General features: G+C 43.3%; 1 protein-coding gene and 1 pseudogene across 1 annotated transcript; both read right to left on the reverse strand.

Annotated features, from left to right (window-relative positions):
- LOC142388029 (NLR family CARD domain-containing protein 3-like) overlaps positions 1-16,080 on the reverse strand; it is a 483,074-nt pseudogene that overhangs the window by 236,226 nt on the left and 230,768 nt on the right.
- Positions 11,714-13,408, reverse strand: LOC142398650 (tripartite motif-containing protein 16-like). The gene has a single exon (XM_075482735.1). It carries the CDS (start codon positions 13,406-13,408, stop codon positions 11,714-11,716), a length of 1,695 nt encoding a protein of 564 aa, XP_075338850.1.

Consider the following 16,080-nt stretch of genomic DNA (forward strand, 5'->3'; position numbering starts at 1 on the left):
GGAATACATCAAAACTTGTTATGGGAACTAACATTCAGGCTCTTGGTTACAGGGCCCCAGAAGTCATCCTGGGCCTCCCAATGGACGAAGGTATTGACTTGTGGTCTGTTGGCTGTGTTTTGGCCTTCTTGTTCATTGGCCAAAACTTGTTTCCTGGGAACACATATGGTTCCATTAGAGCTATTGTGCAGTGGCTAGGGATGCCTCAAGGATTTTCTGAATGAAGCATTGGACAAAGAACTCTTTTTTACTCTTACCCAGAACCAGAGGGGAACCCTCAGGGCCTTCTACGCCTTCAGAGAAGGCCTTAAAAAATTCAGAACAAAAACATATTAGTATTAAATAATAATATATGTATACATAAAAAAACTCAATCACTCTCATTTAATTTAATACAATACATTTAATACTACATTCTCGCTAATCTATGTTCCAAAGTTAAGTTTACTGTCAAATTCACATCGGCAATGAAAGGGTTACTGTCCTGAAACATACTATCCATCAGAATCGTCCATCTCTATCGAAGCAAGATTAACCGGCTCATTAATTGGTTAGGACTTCACGCATCTCGGGGAAGGCCAAGCTATGTGTTTTGGTTTGGAGAGTGATGGGAAAATTGACCAATCACGGTTTGATTTGAAGTGGGCGGGACAAAAAAAAAAGATCGTAGGCCTTCGTGAAGTCCGAAAAGCGTGCAGAGTGGAGCAGTTGACGTTCAAACTTTTGTGTGTGCGCCAGTACTTCCGGTGAAAACTTCCGGTGATTTGACAGCTAGCGTCAGGTTAGGGCCAGTGGCCGTAAACAAAGGTTAACTTATAGCCTAGAAGAAAGATAATATAACGTAGCTAAAAAGACTAGCTTTCTTCAGTAGCCTAATGCTTACCGATTTAGCAAGCCTAGCAGCCTAGTTGCTAATGCTAGCCGCAGTAACGTTACCAACTATACCCGACGTCAAGGAGTTGGCTGAGCAGGGGCAAGATTATGGAGTGGCTGGCAGAGTTAACTTCATAATGGGTGAGTGCAGGTTCCATTCACTTGTTTTCATTATTTCACAGGATTGATCACTTCATTGGTTTATCCGATTGCTGGCCGCCGAGCCATTATGTGTCTGGGTTTGTGTGGGTTACTGATCATGGTAGTCAGGTTGTGTGATGTGTGAGTGTATTTTTTCTATGGGTGCGTGCCATTGACTGTATGAGCGGTCTGTGCTCGTTTTTTTATTTATTTAATTAGATTGGAGATACTTTATTAATCCCGAAGGAAATTAAATTTTGTCGGAAGACGAGACCAATGTTGTGGCTAGCTTGGATAGCCTTTTTTCCCGCAATGATTTTTCTTCTTCAGCAATGAGGGCTGAGGTGAAGGCCCAGCCATAGTGCTCACGGTTCGCTACTGCCCAGAACTCTTGGAGGCTGAATACACCGGCGGAATATGTTAAAACAACGGGGGAAAAAGCACATCTGGGCCTTTGTGATAAGATAAGGACTCTAGATGAGCTGCCAAAACTGCACTTTGGAGTTGAAGATCTCACCGAGGACAAGGACACTCACGTTTTCATTAGCCTCCTCAAGCAGATGCTGCATTGAAATCCAAGGAAAAGGATCACGCTAAGCGAAGCGCTTGGTCATCACTTTATAACAATAAAACACCTTGCTCACGGCTTCAATGTAAGCCGAGCACACACAAACATGGAGTCCCAGCTAGAGAAAGTAACAGTCGAGTGTTATGCAACAGCCACGGAAAGTCTAAGTATGAACGGAACATCCAGTACAAACTTGAAATGAGCACTTAAGGTGACAGAAAGGTTACAACTGTCAGTGATAAACATGCAACAAAAGTTGAAAACTAAACATCCCGCAAAGGAAAGAAGCAGGCTTAGGAAAGGCTAAAGCTGATGGACACTAAGAAATCTCTTGCCATAAAGGACATGGACAAAATCACCCCTTCTAACGGAAGACCCCTCGCATCTTGCCGAGGTCAAATCCAATAGAAAGTACGTCAAGAGGATTAAAAAAATTTTTTTCCAGGATATGGAAGGGCATAACATCTGGAGTGTCACAATGAACTGAAAACGCTTTCTGCCACCACACAAGTGATCTTCCATTTAAACTTTAACATGCCATTCTGGCTAAATTCTTAAAAACTAAATCTTAGAACAAAAGAAAAGACTTACCTGAATCCTTGTATACAAAAAAAAAAAAAAAAAAAAAAAAAAAAAAAAAGCCCCTTTCAACACTCGAGGACACTTTAAGACATGGAGTATCCAGCCAAGTATTTCAAGCACAATGTTTTTTGGCAAGCCTTCAGGTTGGCTACCGTGCACTCAGCAATCTGTGCCCGGAGTTACGTGGGGGCACAAAGTTGTACCAATTTCAAGAGTGCGCTGCATAGAAGGGGTTGTGTCTGGCTGCCATGTACAGGTGTAGAGAAATGGCTGTAAAGGATGCTGTAGTCAATTGAGCAAAGGGTGCAACTATTTAACACCTTCATAGCAATTCCTCTCAAGATGCAGAGCTTTGAGAAGCCATGTTTGAAACCAAAAGCAGAACGTCCCAGTCAAATATGACAGGTGATGCCTGCCATTTGCCTTGAACCCAGATGGTGTTCACAGGACATCGTTTCCCTTAATCATTCTGAAGAGAGATCATTTGACAAGATTTTATTCATAGACTAAAAATAATCTTGTGCCGGTGGATTCAGCTTCCCAATCTGAAACAGAACCAGATTAGTTAGAGCATTGAGATTAAGACATTTGCAGGTACCACTCTCAACATACCCTCTGCACATCATGTTCAGCTCTAGCGGGCACTTGGGAAGAACTTTTTCTGCTGCCCAGAACCATGGCTGTCAGTAATATGCTCCTTCAAGTAGTGGACATCCTGAAAGTAGTCTTTGCCCTTCTCATGCTGCTGGCTGAAGGTGCTGTAGGTTCCAGAGGGGTACAAGCCATACAAAAGCCTGTAGTCAAAGTCAGGAGATCCACCCACACCAAAGCGTGGCACCAGTACGGTTGCGGATCCCGGTCCAGACCCTTGGCGATTATCCGGGTAGCCGAATTCCTCCGTCTGCTGCTGGTAATTCCCGAGTTCAGCTTCCTTCGTGACACTGGAGGTCTCCCCTGACTGGAGGACAGGGCCAGGTGGTGACAGAGGGGCTGCAGGGAGAACGTCAGTGAGGCTGAGGGCTTGGGCTGACGCATCCTCAAAGACTGAGGGAGCAATAGCCCACTGGGTTTCTGTGTGGAGACATTTCACAATTAGTCCTTTTCACAGCAGAAGCTCTGATAGCACAGAGTCTTGACATCGAAACACGGCAGGTTTCTGCTTCATAATAGAGCTCGGCAAGATTTGGTAGTGGCAACATGAAAACGCACAGACACCTTTAGGCTTCCAAACATATTTTTGGCCATCTACACTCCAAGCAGAAGATTTACCTTGTGGTCCAGGTTGGGCAGCTCCAGGTTGCAGAGCGCCAGCATCAGATCCTACGTCAACAGGCACATAAGTGACAGTAGAGTATCCTGTTGCAGGCAGGCCAGAGCTCAAGCTGCTCAATGCTGGACCCGTCTGAACAGCCTGTGGGACACCAGAAGCTTGCACAGCCATTTGCACGGGCACAACGGAGCCAGAGCTGCTGAATCTTGGGTCTGCCTGAAGAGCACCTTGGACAAGGCCGGGAGCTTGGACAAAACCGGGAGCTTGGACAAAACCGGGAGCTTGGACAAAACCGGGAGCTTGGACAAAACCGGGAGCTTGGACAAAACCGGGAGCGTTGGCACAAGTGAGCCATAGCTGCTGAGTCTTGGGTCTGCCTGAAGAACAGGTTGACTTACACCAGAGACCAGCACAGGTGTCGCCATATAAGTGTTACTGGAAGCAGTGTTGGGCACGGTCACCGGGCGGCCAGCGGCTGCTCCCTGGTAAGAGCCAAAATGACCTGCAGCTCTTGTGCCGCTGCTGCTCTGGCCTGCTGATTTTGAACCTGGGTGCATGAGAACAAGTTTAGCAGAAGCTGATTCAAACAAGCATGTAATATTTTACCACAACAGATGATAGCACACCTTTAGTGGGAAAACCCCATGTAGCAGCAGTCAACAAGGCAAAGAGGGAAACCCTGAAATTATGTACAACAAAGAGTAAGAATGCAATATTAACCAATGTTTCCAATCAATCAAAAACTGTAAAAGGCAGCTTGTGCTTATACCTCAGGAAGAACCCAGCAGCTGTCATGGTGAAAACAAGCTATGAGAGGAAACAGCAAGGGTGAAGGTTTATAAATAATGCCACAGAGCAGCCCAGACCAATCAAAGCTTAACGTGCTAACAACAGACAGCTGCTTGTGAGGGACTATCAGGACAGGTGGACGCTGGAGGCTCATCTGGTTGGTCTGGTATCAGCCTCATTGTGTCCTCTCACCTCCACCCTCCTGTCTGTGCTAAAGGCACTTAGTCACTGCCAAATATTTTACTGTCGTAAAATAGCTCTACCCAAATTGTCATAATTCTCAGATTTTCTATTTCAGTTAAACGTAGAAGCTGGAAATAACATCCTAGATGTTGAGTTTTCACACCGACCCACTGACACATTTAACAAGTTAACTGAGGCCTGTAGAGTCTGAGATGTAGCTCTTATTGGTCCTTTAAAGGAGACATGTTTTGCCCTTTTTGGTACAATTTCCCGAGGTCTTACTGAAATGTGTGAGACAGGTCAGGAGCTCCTGGTCTTATTGGCCAAGTTTCTCCCCCAAAAGTGTATTTTATTTCCTAAACATGATGTTTTTCTAACTTTAACCCAGTACTTTTAATGTTTTACACCTTTCGACCAAGTAGTTTTGGAAAAAAAGGTGAAAAGGGAATGAAGGAAACAACGGTCTCACAGCAGTTCAAAGACTGGTGTCAAACACAAGTCCCGTGTTTAGGAGATGGTTGACTATCCTCTGCATCCTTTTTAATCTCCTGACTTGGTCAGTATTACTTGTTGATAATCCAGCGGTGCAGGATGATGTTTCCTGTTAGTTTTGGCAGAACTGGTGCTCAGCTGCTGGCACAGAGGAATAACTGGCCCAGCAAAGAGCCTCCAACAAATAACCAACCGGATGATCCAGAACTTCCTGCAGCTAAACAAAGAGAAAACAGAGGTCAATGTCAGCTGTTAAAAATCTGAGCTCAGCTTCAGGCTGTGATGTTAAAAAGCACAAACCAAGCAGGAATCTGGCTGTTATTTTGGACTCAGAGCTGAACTTCAGCAGCCAGATCAGGATAGTTAGGAAGTCAGCCGACTATCACCTGGAGAATATTTCCAGGATTAAAGAACTTCCTTCCCTGGTTACCTGTCAGATTTTATTACTCATTCTAAAAGCTCTGAATAGTTGCCTCTGTCTATGATCTGTGAACTCCTTACTCCCCTGATTGCTGCTCACACGGCCCACTGTTTAATATAACTGACCTGTTCATTAGATGGAAATGAATCCCTGCATACTCCTAAAAATCACTTTATTTTGAGGCTTTTTCTTCAAATTAAAACCCAACTTTCATAATTACTCGGGACTCTTTGCAAAATGCAAATAAAACCAGAAAGATATGATCTTAGAACTATTAAAAAGTTATATCTAATTAGAAATAGTGCCAGTTCGGTGCCATCTGTTGGTTTCCTTAGCTAGGAAATAGTTTTTCAATTGCTCTGTATGAATTAATTGGATTCATTCTGAATTAATTGGATTACAATTACAATGAATTGAACTCCAATTGGCCTGAATTGGACTTTATCACTGAAGTGCCCTGAGATGACATTTGTTGTAATTGTAATAGTTTATTTTGGCAACATTTTAAACAAACTGACATTATTCTGTCTTGGAAAGCACTGCTGGTGGAAAACATGATACTGGCTGCTGAAAAACTGGCAGAAGTGGACCTTCCAACGTGACAGTGACAGGAAGTAATCAGCTGAAGTCGTCCAGAGATTAACAGAGAACACAAATCAGCATTCTGGAATCCGGACTTCAGTTCCATCCAGAATCTGTGGTTGGAACCACAGACCAGAAGAGACAGAACAGAAGCCTTCACAAAGTTGTGATGTCATTGCTGATCTTGTTTGACATCACAAAGTTTATGCAGGCCAGACATTTTCACTGCTTTTTCACAGTTGGTCAGGAGTTTATCTGAAGAAACACGTCCCGTGTTCAACCAAGAAATCATCTCCTCCACTTCAGTGGTGTGACATGGCAGACGACGATTTGCCCGAGGGTTTCTACACGTGTCCCATTACTTTTGGCAGTAAGGAAAGTTATGAGGAACCCACCAACTGTTGGAAAAAGAACAATCCCAGGTCTCTGCTGCAGCTGGGACTCCTCACTCAGAGGATGTCCAGCTCCTGCAGGATCATCTCCAGGCCTCCGTAGTTCCTCGCGTCAAGTGGAAGTTTCCAGTTTCACAAACCGAGGGGATTCCCTCTAACGCCTCTGCTGCCGACCGAGATTATGGATCAGAGAAATGACAGAACTCTTACCCACAGAAGAATGACTAGATCAGCTATTTATAGCATGGGATGGATATTCTCAGGACAAAGCTGCTGAAGAAACATTTCTGTCTGACAGGAGAAACAGATAGAAGAGTGGCAGCAGAGAGCGGCTGCTCCATGACTGAGGAAAAACTAAAGAAGGTGGAAAACTGTTTGACGCGTGAGCGTCATCTCCGTCAAAAGTGTGAGCAGGAGCTCAAGCAGTGCAACCGAGTCCCTGCAGGATTGTGTGAAACTCTGAAAGCAGCAGCAGCAGAAACTGAATATCAGTCAGTTCTGAAAGAGGCAGAGAGCTGGAAAGAGCAACTGAAAGAAAAGACTGCCGCCGATATTAATCTGGCCTCCAAACTAACAGCACAGGAGGAGGCAACAAAGACACAAGGAAAGAAGGTGGCAGATCTCATGAAGGCTTTATTTCTATCCGTCATCATCGAGCCAGAAGAAAACAAAGTGCTGTCAGTGTTCAGCTCTCAGACAGTTCACCTTCAGTTCCACTGACACACTGATGCTGGGAATTCATTTTTATCAGTGCTGCAGTCTGTCCTTCACTCACATGGTGGGAACATGAGATTTCCTCTGACTCACAAACACAACTACATTGCTGTCACTGTGCTGCTTATTGGGCTGTGAATGTTGTCAGAACAGCTTTTCAGCAACAAGCTGCAGATGTGGCTGTTGTGCTGCTTCTGATTCACAGTCAGTGTGGACAATATGGAAAGTAGAGCTCAGGAGGAGCAGCTGAAGCTTCTGCTTCTTCCATCATTACTTAGAGAGATGACACTGGAATGACACTGAGATGCTTTGGTATTCAGAGCTTTCATTGATTCTTTAAGGGTGGCAGCTTCATGACACTTTATCCAGTCTGACCCTCACTGGGAACACAATCAGACATACTGGGACATGTGGGAAAGGATCACAGTGTTCATACTGTACATATCTGAGAACATCCACAGGAAGACACTTTATCATTTACATGTTGATTCTGCCTTTCAAAGTCAGATTCTTACTAGAATCCATGTTATACACTGTATGCTGACACGTAGAAATAATCCCATTCTGCTTGTAAGCAGCTCTTAATAGAAACCAGCATGACTACACTGTTATTACTGTATTATGTTGATGCATGAAAGCAGCTGAATGATTGTGCTGTAAACACTGAGAGCAAGCTGCAGATGTGGCTGTTGTGTTACTTTTGCTTCACAGTCAGTGGAGACAACATACAAAACAGCTTCAAAGACACTTCCAGGTGAGGCGTGAAGAAAGCAGCTGTGAGCACCGTAACATACAATCAGGGGCGGACTGGGGCAAAAAAGTGGCCCGGGAATTTATAACCTGACTGGCACACTCAGGGGCCGGGGCAGCAGAGCATGGTGGCGAATACTGGAGGCGGATGATGGAAGGTGGATGATGGAAGGTGGAACAAATATGTTGATTGTGGGAGACAAAAAAATATGCATGTAAACATTATTGAAGACATAATTTCATCTGAGGCCTTGATTAGAATTAATATATAATAGTTTTCATAGTTACTTAGAATAGTCTGCAATAGTTGCTTAATAGTGTGAAGACAGCTGCAGGACTGACAAAAAGCTGACCAATCCAAACTCCTCTTGCCGAGCACATAAAACCTGTTGGGCAGGTAATTCTTTTTTTTGCTTTGGGGGGGATTTGTTATATTCATGAAATATGTACAGGTAAATGAGACATGAGACCACCGTCAGATGCGCGTTCAAGTTTGTGGGGGCGTGGCTTTCCATGGAGCACTGATCCATCCCGCTTAGCGGAGGTGCTACTTTCAAATCTTGCTAGCTCTCCTGGATTACCCACCATGCCTTTAAATGTGTTGAACATTCTCCTACATCGTGTTGTTTGATATCTATGTTTCACGCCTGGGCCTAGTCCACACACGATAATGACGTTTTTACAGCCAAACTATCCGAAATGCGTTGTGCTGAAAGTTAGCAAGCTAGAAAATAATTAAGATTAAGATTAAGATCCGATTTATTGGTCATGCATACATGCATACACACGAAATTTGTCCTCCGCTTTTAACCCGTCCAGGTTGGCACCTGTTGACACACACATGCACATGCACAGGGTCACACACTCAGAGACAGATGCCAACCTGGAGCGGTGGGCAGCCATTCAGCGCCCGTCATCACATTACAGCTGACTAGCATCCTCCTCCCTGTCACGTCATTTTCTGACACTTGGCCACATCTGCTTGTAGTGCGTGCCTTTTCTTTTCTCCCAATTTTTGACCTCCTCCTTTACGTTTCTTCTCCATTTTTGCACCGCTGATTGATTGATGAATTGACAGATGAAGAGGAGGAGGGCCTATACCCTGGGCCCTCCAATGTTGATTAGCCAGACACTAGAGGAACTGTTAACATTGGTTATCACATCAAAGGCCAGCCAAACTAAGTTAAAACTCCACAGGCCCACTGACCCACCGGCCCACCGGGAAAAGTCCCAGTACTCTAAATACATTATTACTGACATGGACAATGATGCATTCAGGTTCAGTTACTGTTGTCCCATTTTTAATCACATATATAAAAAGGATAACTGCTTCTGTTTTCATTTACATCTCATGCAGCATTCATACAACCCATGTTTGCCACCATTGCCTGGGCTCTATGAACATGTGCTGCATATTATTTACAGTTCAGATCATAAAGCTGAAAAAGAAAGGGTATCCTCACAGTTTTGCATGACATCAAAGTGGAAACATGTCATCAAAGGACATGACATCACTGTAGTTTCTAAAAGCCTGAAAGACAAAGCGCCTGAAAAACAACACATACTTATACTGTTTAGAAAAGATGCAACTTATGAGCATGTCGTGGGATTGAGCTTCCCTGGTTTCTCTATATGACAACAAACACAAAACTACACACAGGGAACAGAGGAGCTTGACAGACACTAAGTTATCTGAGAGTCCCATTTTCAGCTGCAGAGAACAATCACATCAGGGAAGTCAATGTGCAGGCTCAACATCAGCCTCTCAATCAGCTTTTTATAGATTCTGAAACAGAATCTGTTATTGCATTCTGACTTCTAAAATAGAACTATAATGTTTAGAGACAAAAAGTGGAGGTTCCAGATGGTGATAGAAGATAAACAGCTGTACTCTTAGAAACAGCTCTGCTTACGACTCTGTTTCTTTCAACTGAAGCTTTAGACAGATCACAAACTGACCTACAGACTCCTGCATGATAATCACATCCATGCAGCCAAAGACCTGAATCAGTTGCACTGATTTGAAAGACAAAGGGACAGGAATGTTACCATCCATCCCCCATGTTTTCAGACATTAACTCAAGCCCAAACTTGGACAAACTCCTTCACCACAGCAATGACGCTACATCCTCACGAGGAACATTAAAAACAACTATTTCTAATAATCTAACAATTTCTATCTAAACTAAAAATAATTTTAGGGATTTTAATCTCATTCTCAATCGTGACAGGAGTGTCATCAGATGAATGAGATCAGCTCAGTCATGAAAACACAGTTTAAACTATATACAGTCTGTGGTTTACACAAACCTCAGTGAAAATAAATACAATTATCATGGGTGCCAATGCCAAAGGCACCAAGGCACACATATTACAATGTGCATACTTATTGTTCTCCCGTTTCCGTCACGAATTTCGGCAAGGAACTACTCCCTCAAAGTTGATCCGACCGGGATAAAAAGCATATCCCCACATGTCCACCGATAGGGACTGGAGTGCTATGACTTTTCTCTCTCATTACTCAAACAGATTCCCGAAAATTGGGAAATACTGTGAATTTTGCCCCATTGGAAATGCATTAGAATTCATATATAATGGGACAAAGGTAGCCCTATTTGGAGGCCTCACAACTCAGCCGTAGTTAATCATAGAGACATCATTCAAAGTTTAAATAGGACAGGAAAGACCCGGCTTTAACTGAACTAAATGGTTTGTTGATATATTTTATAGCTTTGACATAATGGCAGTTTAAGTTTCAGGAAAAATCAGGACTTCTCTCACTCTGCTGTCCTAGGGCCTCACACTCTATCTTGACAAGCTCGAAATTAATACCAAAATAACTTAAATAAACTTATCTCACATCCAAAATGTCTGCTGCACCTAGACAAATTATACTTCAAAATGTAGGTATTTTTGTCCTCTTTCATCCAATGTACCTGTCATTGTGCTTGGCCTCACGGTTTTCTCTCAAATGACCTCCGAGCGGAGAGAACGACCACTCGGGCTGCCATTGACGGCCATTATAGCCAGGTAACCTCATCTCCTTATCAAATCAATGTGAAGACTGTTTTTAAAACTGTCAATAAAAAAATACCATACATAGGAGCAGAATAAAACTTACACCAGTGGCTTCTGCCGTCCCTTCTGGCACTCTCCTCTTACCCACTCTGATCACACAGCTGATATTCCTTCTGAGGGCACAGCCAAGATGGCTGACCTGTTATAACAGGTTTATGCCAGCCACTGTGTCATGTCTGCTCCCAATACAACATGACTATAGCATGACAGCGTCTGTCTCTCAGCGGGCAGAAGCTCCATTGGCACCCATCAAAATTTCTTCAGAAATTTTCTTGTTCATAATGTCCCTGCTGTTTTTTCTAATGAGTCATATACAAATAGTTCCTCACTTTTAAAGAATAAATGTCAGAACAATAAAATGGTATTTCTTATAAAAACTTTCATTTGCTCTCACAATAAACATGATAACTGATCTCCTGATCCTAGAAATTAATTTCTGAACACCTCATAACAAACTTTATCATTTCTTGGTTGATTTAGAAAACAACAAAAACATTTGATCTCTGAAACAAATCAAATTGTAAGTCCAGAATTATTTTCACATTTGCAAAGTGATGAATTGAAAAGAATCTGTAATAAAGGAAGGTCTGTTGATTTCTATGTTCTGCTCCATGATGTGGAAGAGAAACAACAACAAAAAAATACATCAACACAAGGATCCAACTGATATTTATAGCTCAAAGAAGTTAATATTTTAGAGAATCTATCTCTATTTAGAGAATAGAGAAATATTTCTGTGAATCAAACTTATCATTAGCAGTGATATCCTCCATGGCTGCACAGACACAGGAAAAAGCAGCAAATAAACAACATCAAATAAACAACAGAACAGCAGTGCAGACACATCACAGCAATGAACTCCCAGCAACAAAATACCTTTAATTCACTTCACAAAACTCAGCTGTGTCTCCAGTATCATAAACATAAACTCCAGCATAGAGCGGCTGAGTGAATGTGGTCTGGACTCTGTGGAGGAGAGTCATGGTTTCAGAGACGCTGTAGAAGGACAGAACACCTGCTCTGTGATCCAGGTACACTCCTACTCTGGAGGACTGAGGACCTGAGATGGAGGTTTTCATGTTGTTGAACCAAAATTCACAACTGTTTTGATAACAATCTAATGCCCAAGATTTGTCATTAAATCCAAATCCACCTTCATCCCCTGCTCTGCTGATGTTCTTGTATGCGACTGCTACATCAGCTCCTCCCCCTCTCATCTCCACCTCCCAGTAACAACGTCCAGTCAGACTCTCTCTGCTCAGGACCTGAAACCGATCTCTGAATCTGTCTGGATGACTAGAGTAAGACTGAGGTTGTGTCATTAATGTCACTTTTCTGTTCCCCTCTGACAGTAACAGATATGTGTTTGCTGTGTTTGGATCCAGTGTGATTTCACATGAATATTTTAAGAAGTCAGCTCTGCTCTTTGGTTCTGGTTCTGGTTCTGGTTCTGGTTCTGACAGTAAAACATCCACAACAGTAACTGTCAGTGAGGTGTTTTTCCATTCCTCTCTCAGGATGTCCTGTAGTTTATCTCTGAGCTCTGACACAGCTGCTGTCACATCCTCAAAGTGCCTCAGAGGACGGATATTGATGCTGGGTGAGTGTGTAGACTCACTGAGTGCTGACACTGAGGGGTAGTTGTGCAGAAACTGGCTGTGATCCTCTGTGTGTGAGAGCTGCTTCAGCTCAGCATCTTTCCTCTTCAGCTCAGTGATCTCCTGCTCCAGCTTCTCCTGAAGCTCTTTGACTCGACTCCCTTCAGCTTCCTGCTGGGATCTGATCTGCTGCTTCACATCAGAGCTTCTTTTCTGGATGAGACGGATCAGCTCAGTGAAGATCTTCTGGCTGTCCTCCACTGTTTTATCAGCAGACTGATTGATGGCCTCCACCTCCTGCTGAAGCAGCTTCACATCTTTCTCTCTGTCCTGGATTCTCTGCTGGATCTGTTGTCGACTCCCCTCCAGCTCTCTCTGCCTCTCAGTCCTTTCTGCTGCAGCTGACACTGTGTCGTGGCCTTTATGTTCATCCACAGGGCAGAGATAACAGATAGACTTCTGATCAGTACGGCAGAACATCTTCATCACCTCATCATGAACAGAGCAGATGTTCTCCTGGAGCTTCTTGGAGGGCTCCACCAGCTTGTGTTTCCTGAATGGAGCCACATCATAATGAGGCTGAAGGTGTTCCTCACAGTAAGAGGCCAGACAGAATAAACAGGACTTGATGGCTTTCAGCTTTCTTCCAGAGCAGAAATCACAGGCCACATCTTCAGCTCCAGCATAGCAGTGATCAGCAGGAGCAGCTTGGAGTCCAGTCTTCTTCAGCTGCTCCACTAAATCAGCTAACATGGTGCTTTTCTCCAGAATAGGTCTTGGTGTGAAAGTATTCATGCATTGAGGGCAGCTGTGAATTCCCTTCTTATTCTTTCCATTCCAGTAGCCTTTAATACAGTTCATGCAGTAGCTGTGTCCACAGGGAATAGTCACCGGCTCCTTCAGCACATCCAGACAGATCGAACAAGAGAAGCTTTCCAGGTCCAGTTTAACCATTTTCTTTGCTATTTCCTCCATTTGGCAGAGCAGTGTGTGACTCTCAGAGCAGAAACACCGTCTGTGCTGTCTTACAAAACAAATTCCACCTCCTTTTATTGCAGCTGATCTTCACTTAAGAGCTCCTCTACTGTCACACAATGGTTTCACACATCCTCCCACCTTCAGATCAGTTTGGGGAGGGAACAAGGAAGCTTCCTTCACTGAAAGGGACAGTGCTGGTTTCACCTCAATCCTGCAGTAAAGTCAGGATTGTTCAAGGGTTTGTTGCATTATTCTTATTTGTTTTCTGTTGAAGGGAAAGATTCATTCATTAACCGTCCACTGAAAGTTGAACATGAAGAAAATCTGTTTTCTCTTTGTCTATCAGACCAACATTGTTAGATACGTTTAGCAGGCAGCTGTACAGGAAATGTAAATGTTTCTGAATATTTTCATGCTTTTCATTTATATTTATATAATCAGCTCCAATCTGCAGAGGTTGATATTTATAAATCATGATCTTCTGCTGATAAGCTCACCTAAATCTTCTGACTGATGCATTCAAGTGCATGAAATGAAACATGAACTCTCGTTGTTCTGTTCCACGTATTGTTTAAGGGTCGTCATAGGTACGAGTTTGGGTGGAGCAGGTAACAGTAAGGTGGAGTTTCCAGCTGACTCCTCAGTTTCGGCTTTGGAGGCTGCAGATGGAGAGGTAACTGTGCTGTTTAATCTGCCACTTATTGATAAGTTAAAGTTTACAAAAAAATAATAATAAAAGGAAGAAGTTCCCTGAAAGCAGCATCAGTGTTACAGGTTGTGAGTCCTGTGAACAAACTGACACAGTGTTATGTTACACATATTTAAACTTCTCTTTCCTCATGTTGTTGAAGCTGCCAAAGCCTCAGTGAAGCTTTCTCATGTCTCCCTGCAGTTTCAAAGCTGAAGTCTGAAAACTAACACAAGAGGGCGCCTTCCTCCTGCTCACTGGGATGCAGAGGAGGTCAAAGCTCCTGTTCTGTTCATTTACACTGAACTCTGTCTGTGTTCTGGCCACTTTGACCCAGAACATCCTAGTTTATTTTAAATCCGTAATACATAAATATTACCTAAAGTGTCTTTCAAGTATTAATGCCTTGTAGGCCTCATTGACCTGAGTTCATACAACTAATTTCAGTAAACCCAAGAACACCCTCAGACAGAGAATGCTTCACCCAAAGGATTAAACACCCAAACACAAACTGGGTGGTGTTGTGTATGCAGTGCAGCAAAGACTGTGCAGACCTCTTTATAGGAGAGACCAAACAACAGCTCCACAAGCATATGGCACAACACAGGAGAGCCACCTCTTCAGGTCAAGACTCAGCAGTGCACCTTCATCTCAAGTAGAAGGGACACTCTTTTGAGGACAGTAATGTCCACATTCTAGACAGAGAGGACAGGTAGTTAGAGAGAGGAATCAAAGAAGCCAATCAATGTAAAACTGGGAAAAACATTGTTGAACAGAGGAGGTGGTCTCAGGTTTCACCTTCCCAGCACCTACAATGCAGCATTGTCTCTCCTCCAGAGGCAGTTTGACAATCATTCTCACCTTGGATTCTGTGACCAAAACTCACTCTGTCAGGCAGGTAGACAATTCGGAGGTGATAAAGACACTAACGACATGCAGATTGGTGGGTATTCAGTGACACATGTGACGGTAACGACCCTCTGCGTATAAGCTTATACATGTAGTTCAGACAAAAGAAGATGGTGTAACTCAGGCTACGGCTACACGAAAACGAAACGAGGTTTTTTTTGAAAACGGGTACGAAAATTCTTGCGACCACACGGAAACGTGCTGCTGTAAAGACTCAGGTCCAGACGAAAACGGATGAAAACGATGAAACGATGCAGTACACACGCCACTGTGTCACGCCACGCTGTGAGACAATAGAGAAGTGTTAAAATTGGCTCACAGCGTCAACGTGTGACTGACGCAAAAACGTTTTAGCTGTAACAATGGAAACGAAACGAGGCCGTTTTCAAACTTTCCCACTCTGGAACCCGTTTTCAAAAACTATCGTTTTGGGGTAGTGGGAACGCCGGCTCCGTGTGGCCGCGACAGCGAAACGATAAGAAAAAGTATCGTTTACAGTGAAAAACGTTTTCGTGTAGCCGCAGCCTCACACAATGTTAAAAGCCATTCAGTCCCTCCCTCCTTTATTGTAGGTGACCTGGGCTCAAATCCCCTACATGAAAGGTAATACCTCCAGTTGGGGTCCTTAGGAAAGACCCCCTTACCCTACCTGTAAGTTGCTTTGGATAAAAGTTTCTGCCATATACATATGGTCACAAATTGGGCAGTGATAGAAAGAACTACAAAATTTCTGTAGAAATTTTGATGGATGCCAATGAAGCTACTACCCGCTGAGAGACAGAGGCTGTCATTTTATTGTCATGTTGTATTGTGAGTAGACATAACACAGTGGCTGGCATAAACCTGTTAAAACAGATGAACAAAGTTCATTTGAGAGAAAACCGTGAGGCCAAGCACAATGAGGGGAATATTTGGTGAAAGAGGACAAAAATACCTACATTGTGAAGTATATTTTGTCTAGGTGCAGCAGACATTTTGGATGTGAGAGAAGTTTATTTGAGTTATTTTGGTATTAATTTCGAGCTTGTGTAAAAATTGGCTTTGTTCTTAGACATTATAAATGAAATAGTCT

The sequence above is a fragment of the Odontesthes bonariensis genome, chromosome 2 (genome assembly GCF_027942865.1).
Source record: "Odontesthes bonariensis isolate fOdoBon6 chromosome 2, fOdoBon6.hap1, whole genome shotgun sequence".
NCBI classification, from domain to species: Eukaryota; Metazoa; Chordata; class Actinopteri; order Atheriniformes; family Atherinopsidae; genus Odontesthes; species Odontesthes bonariensis.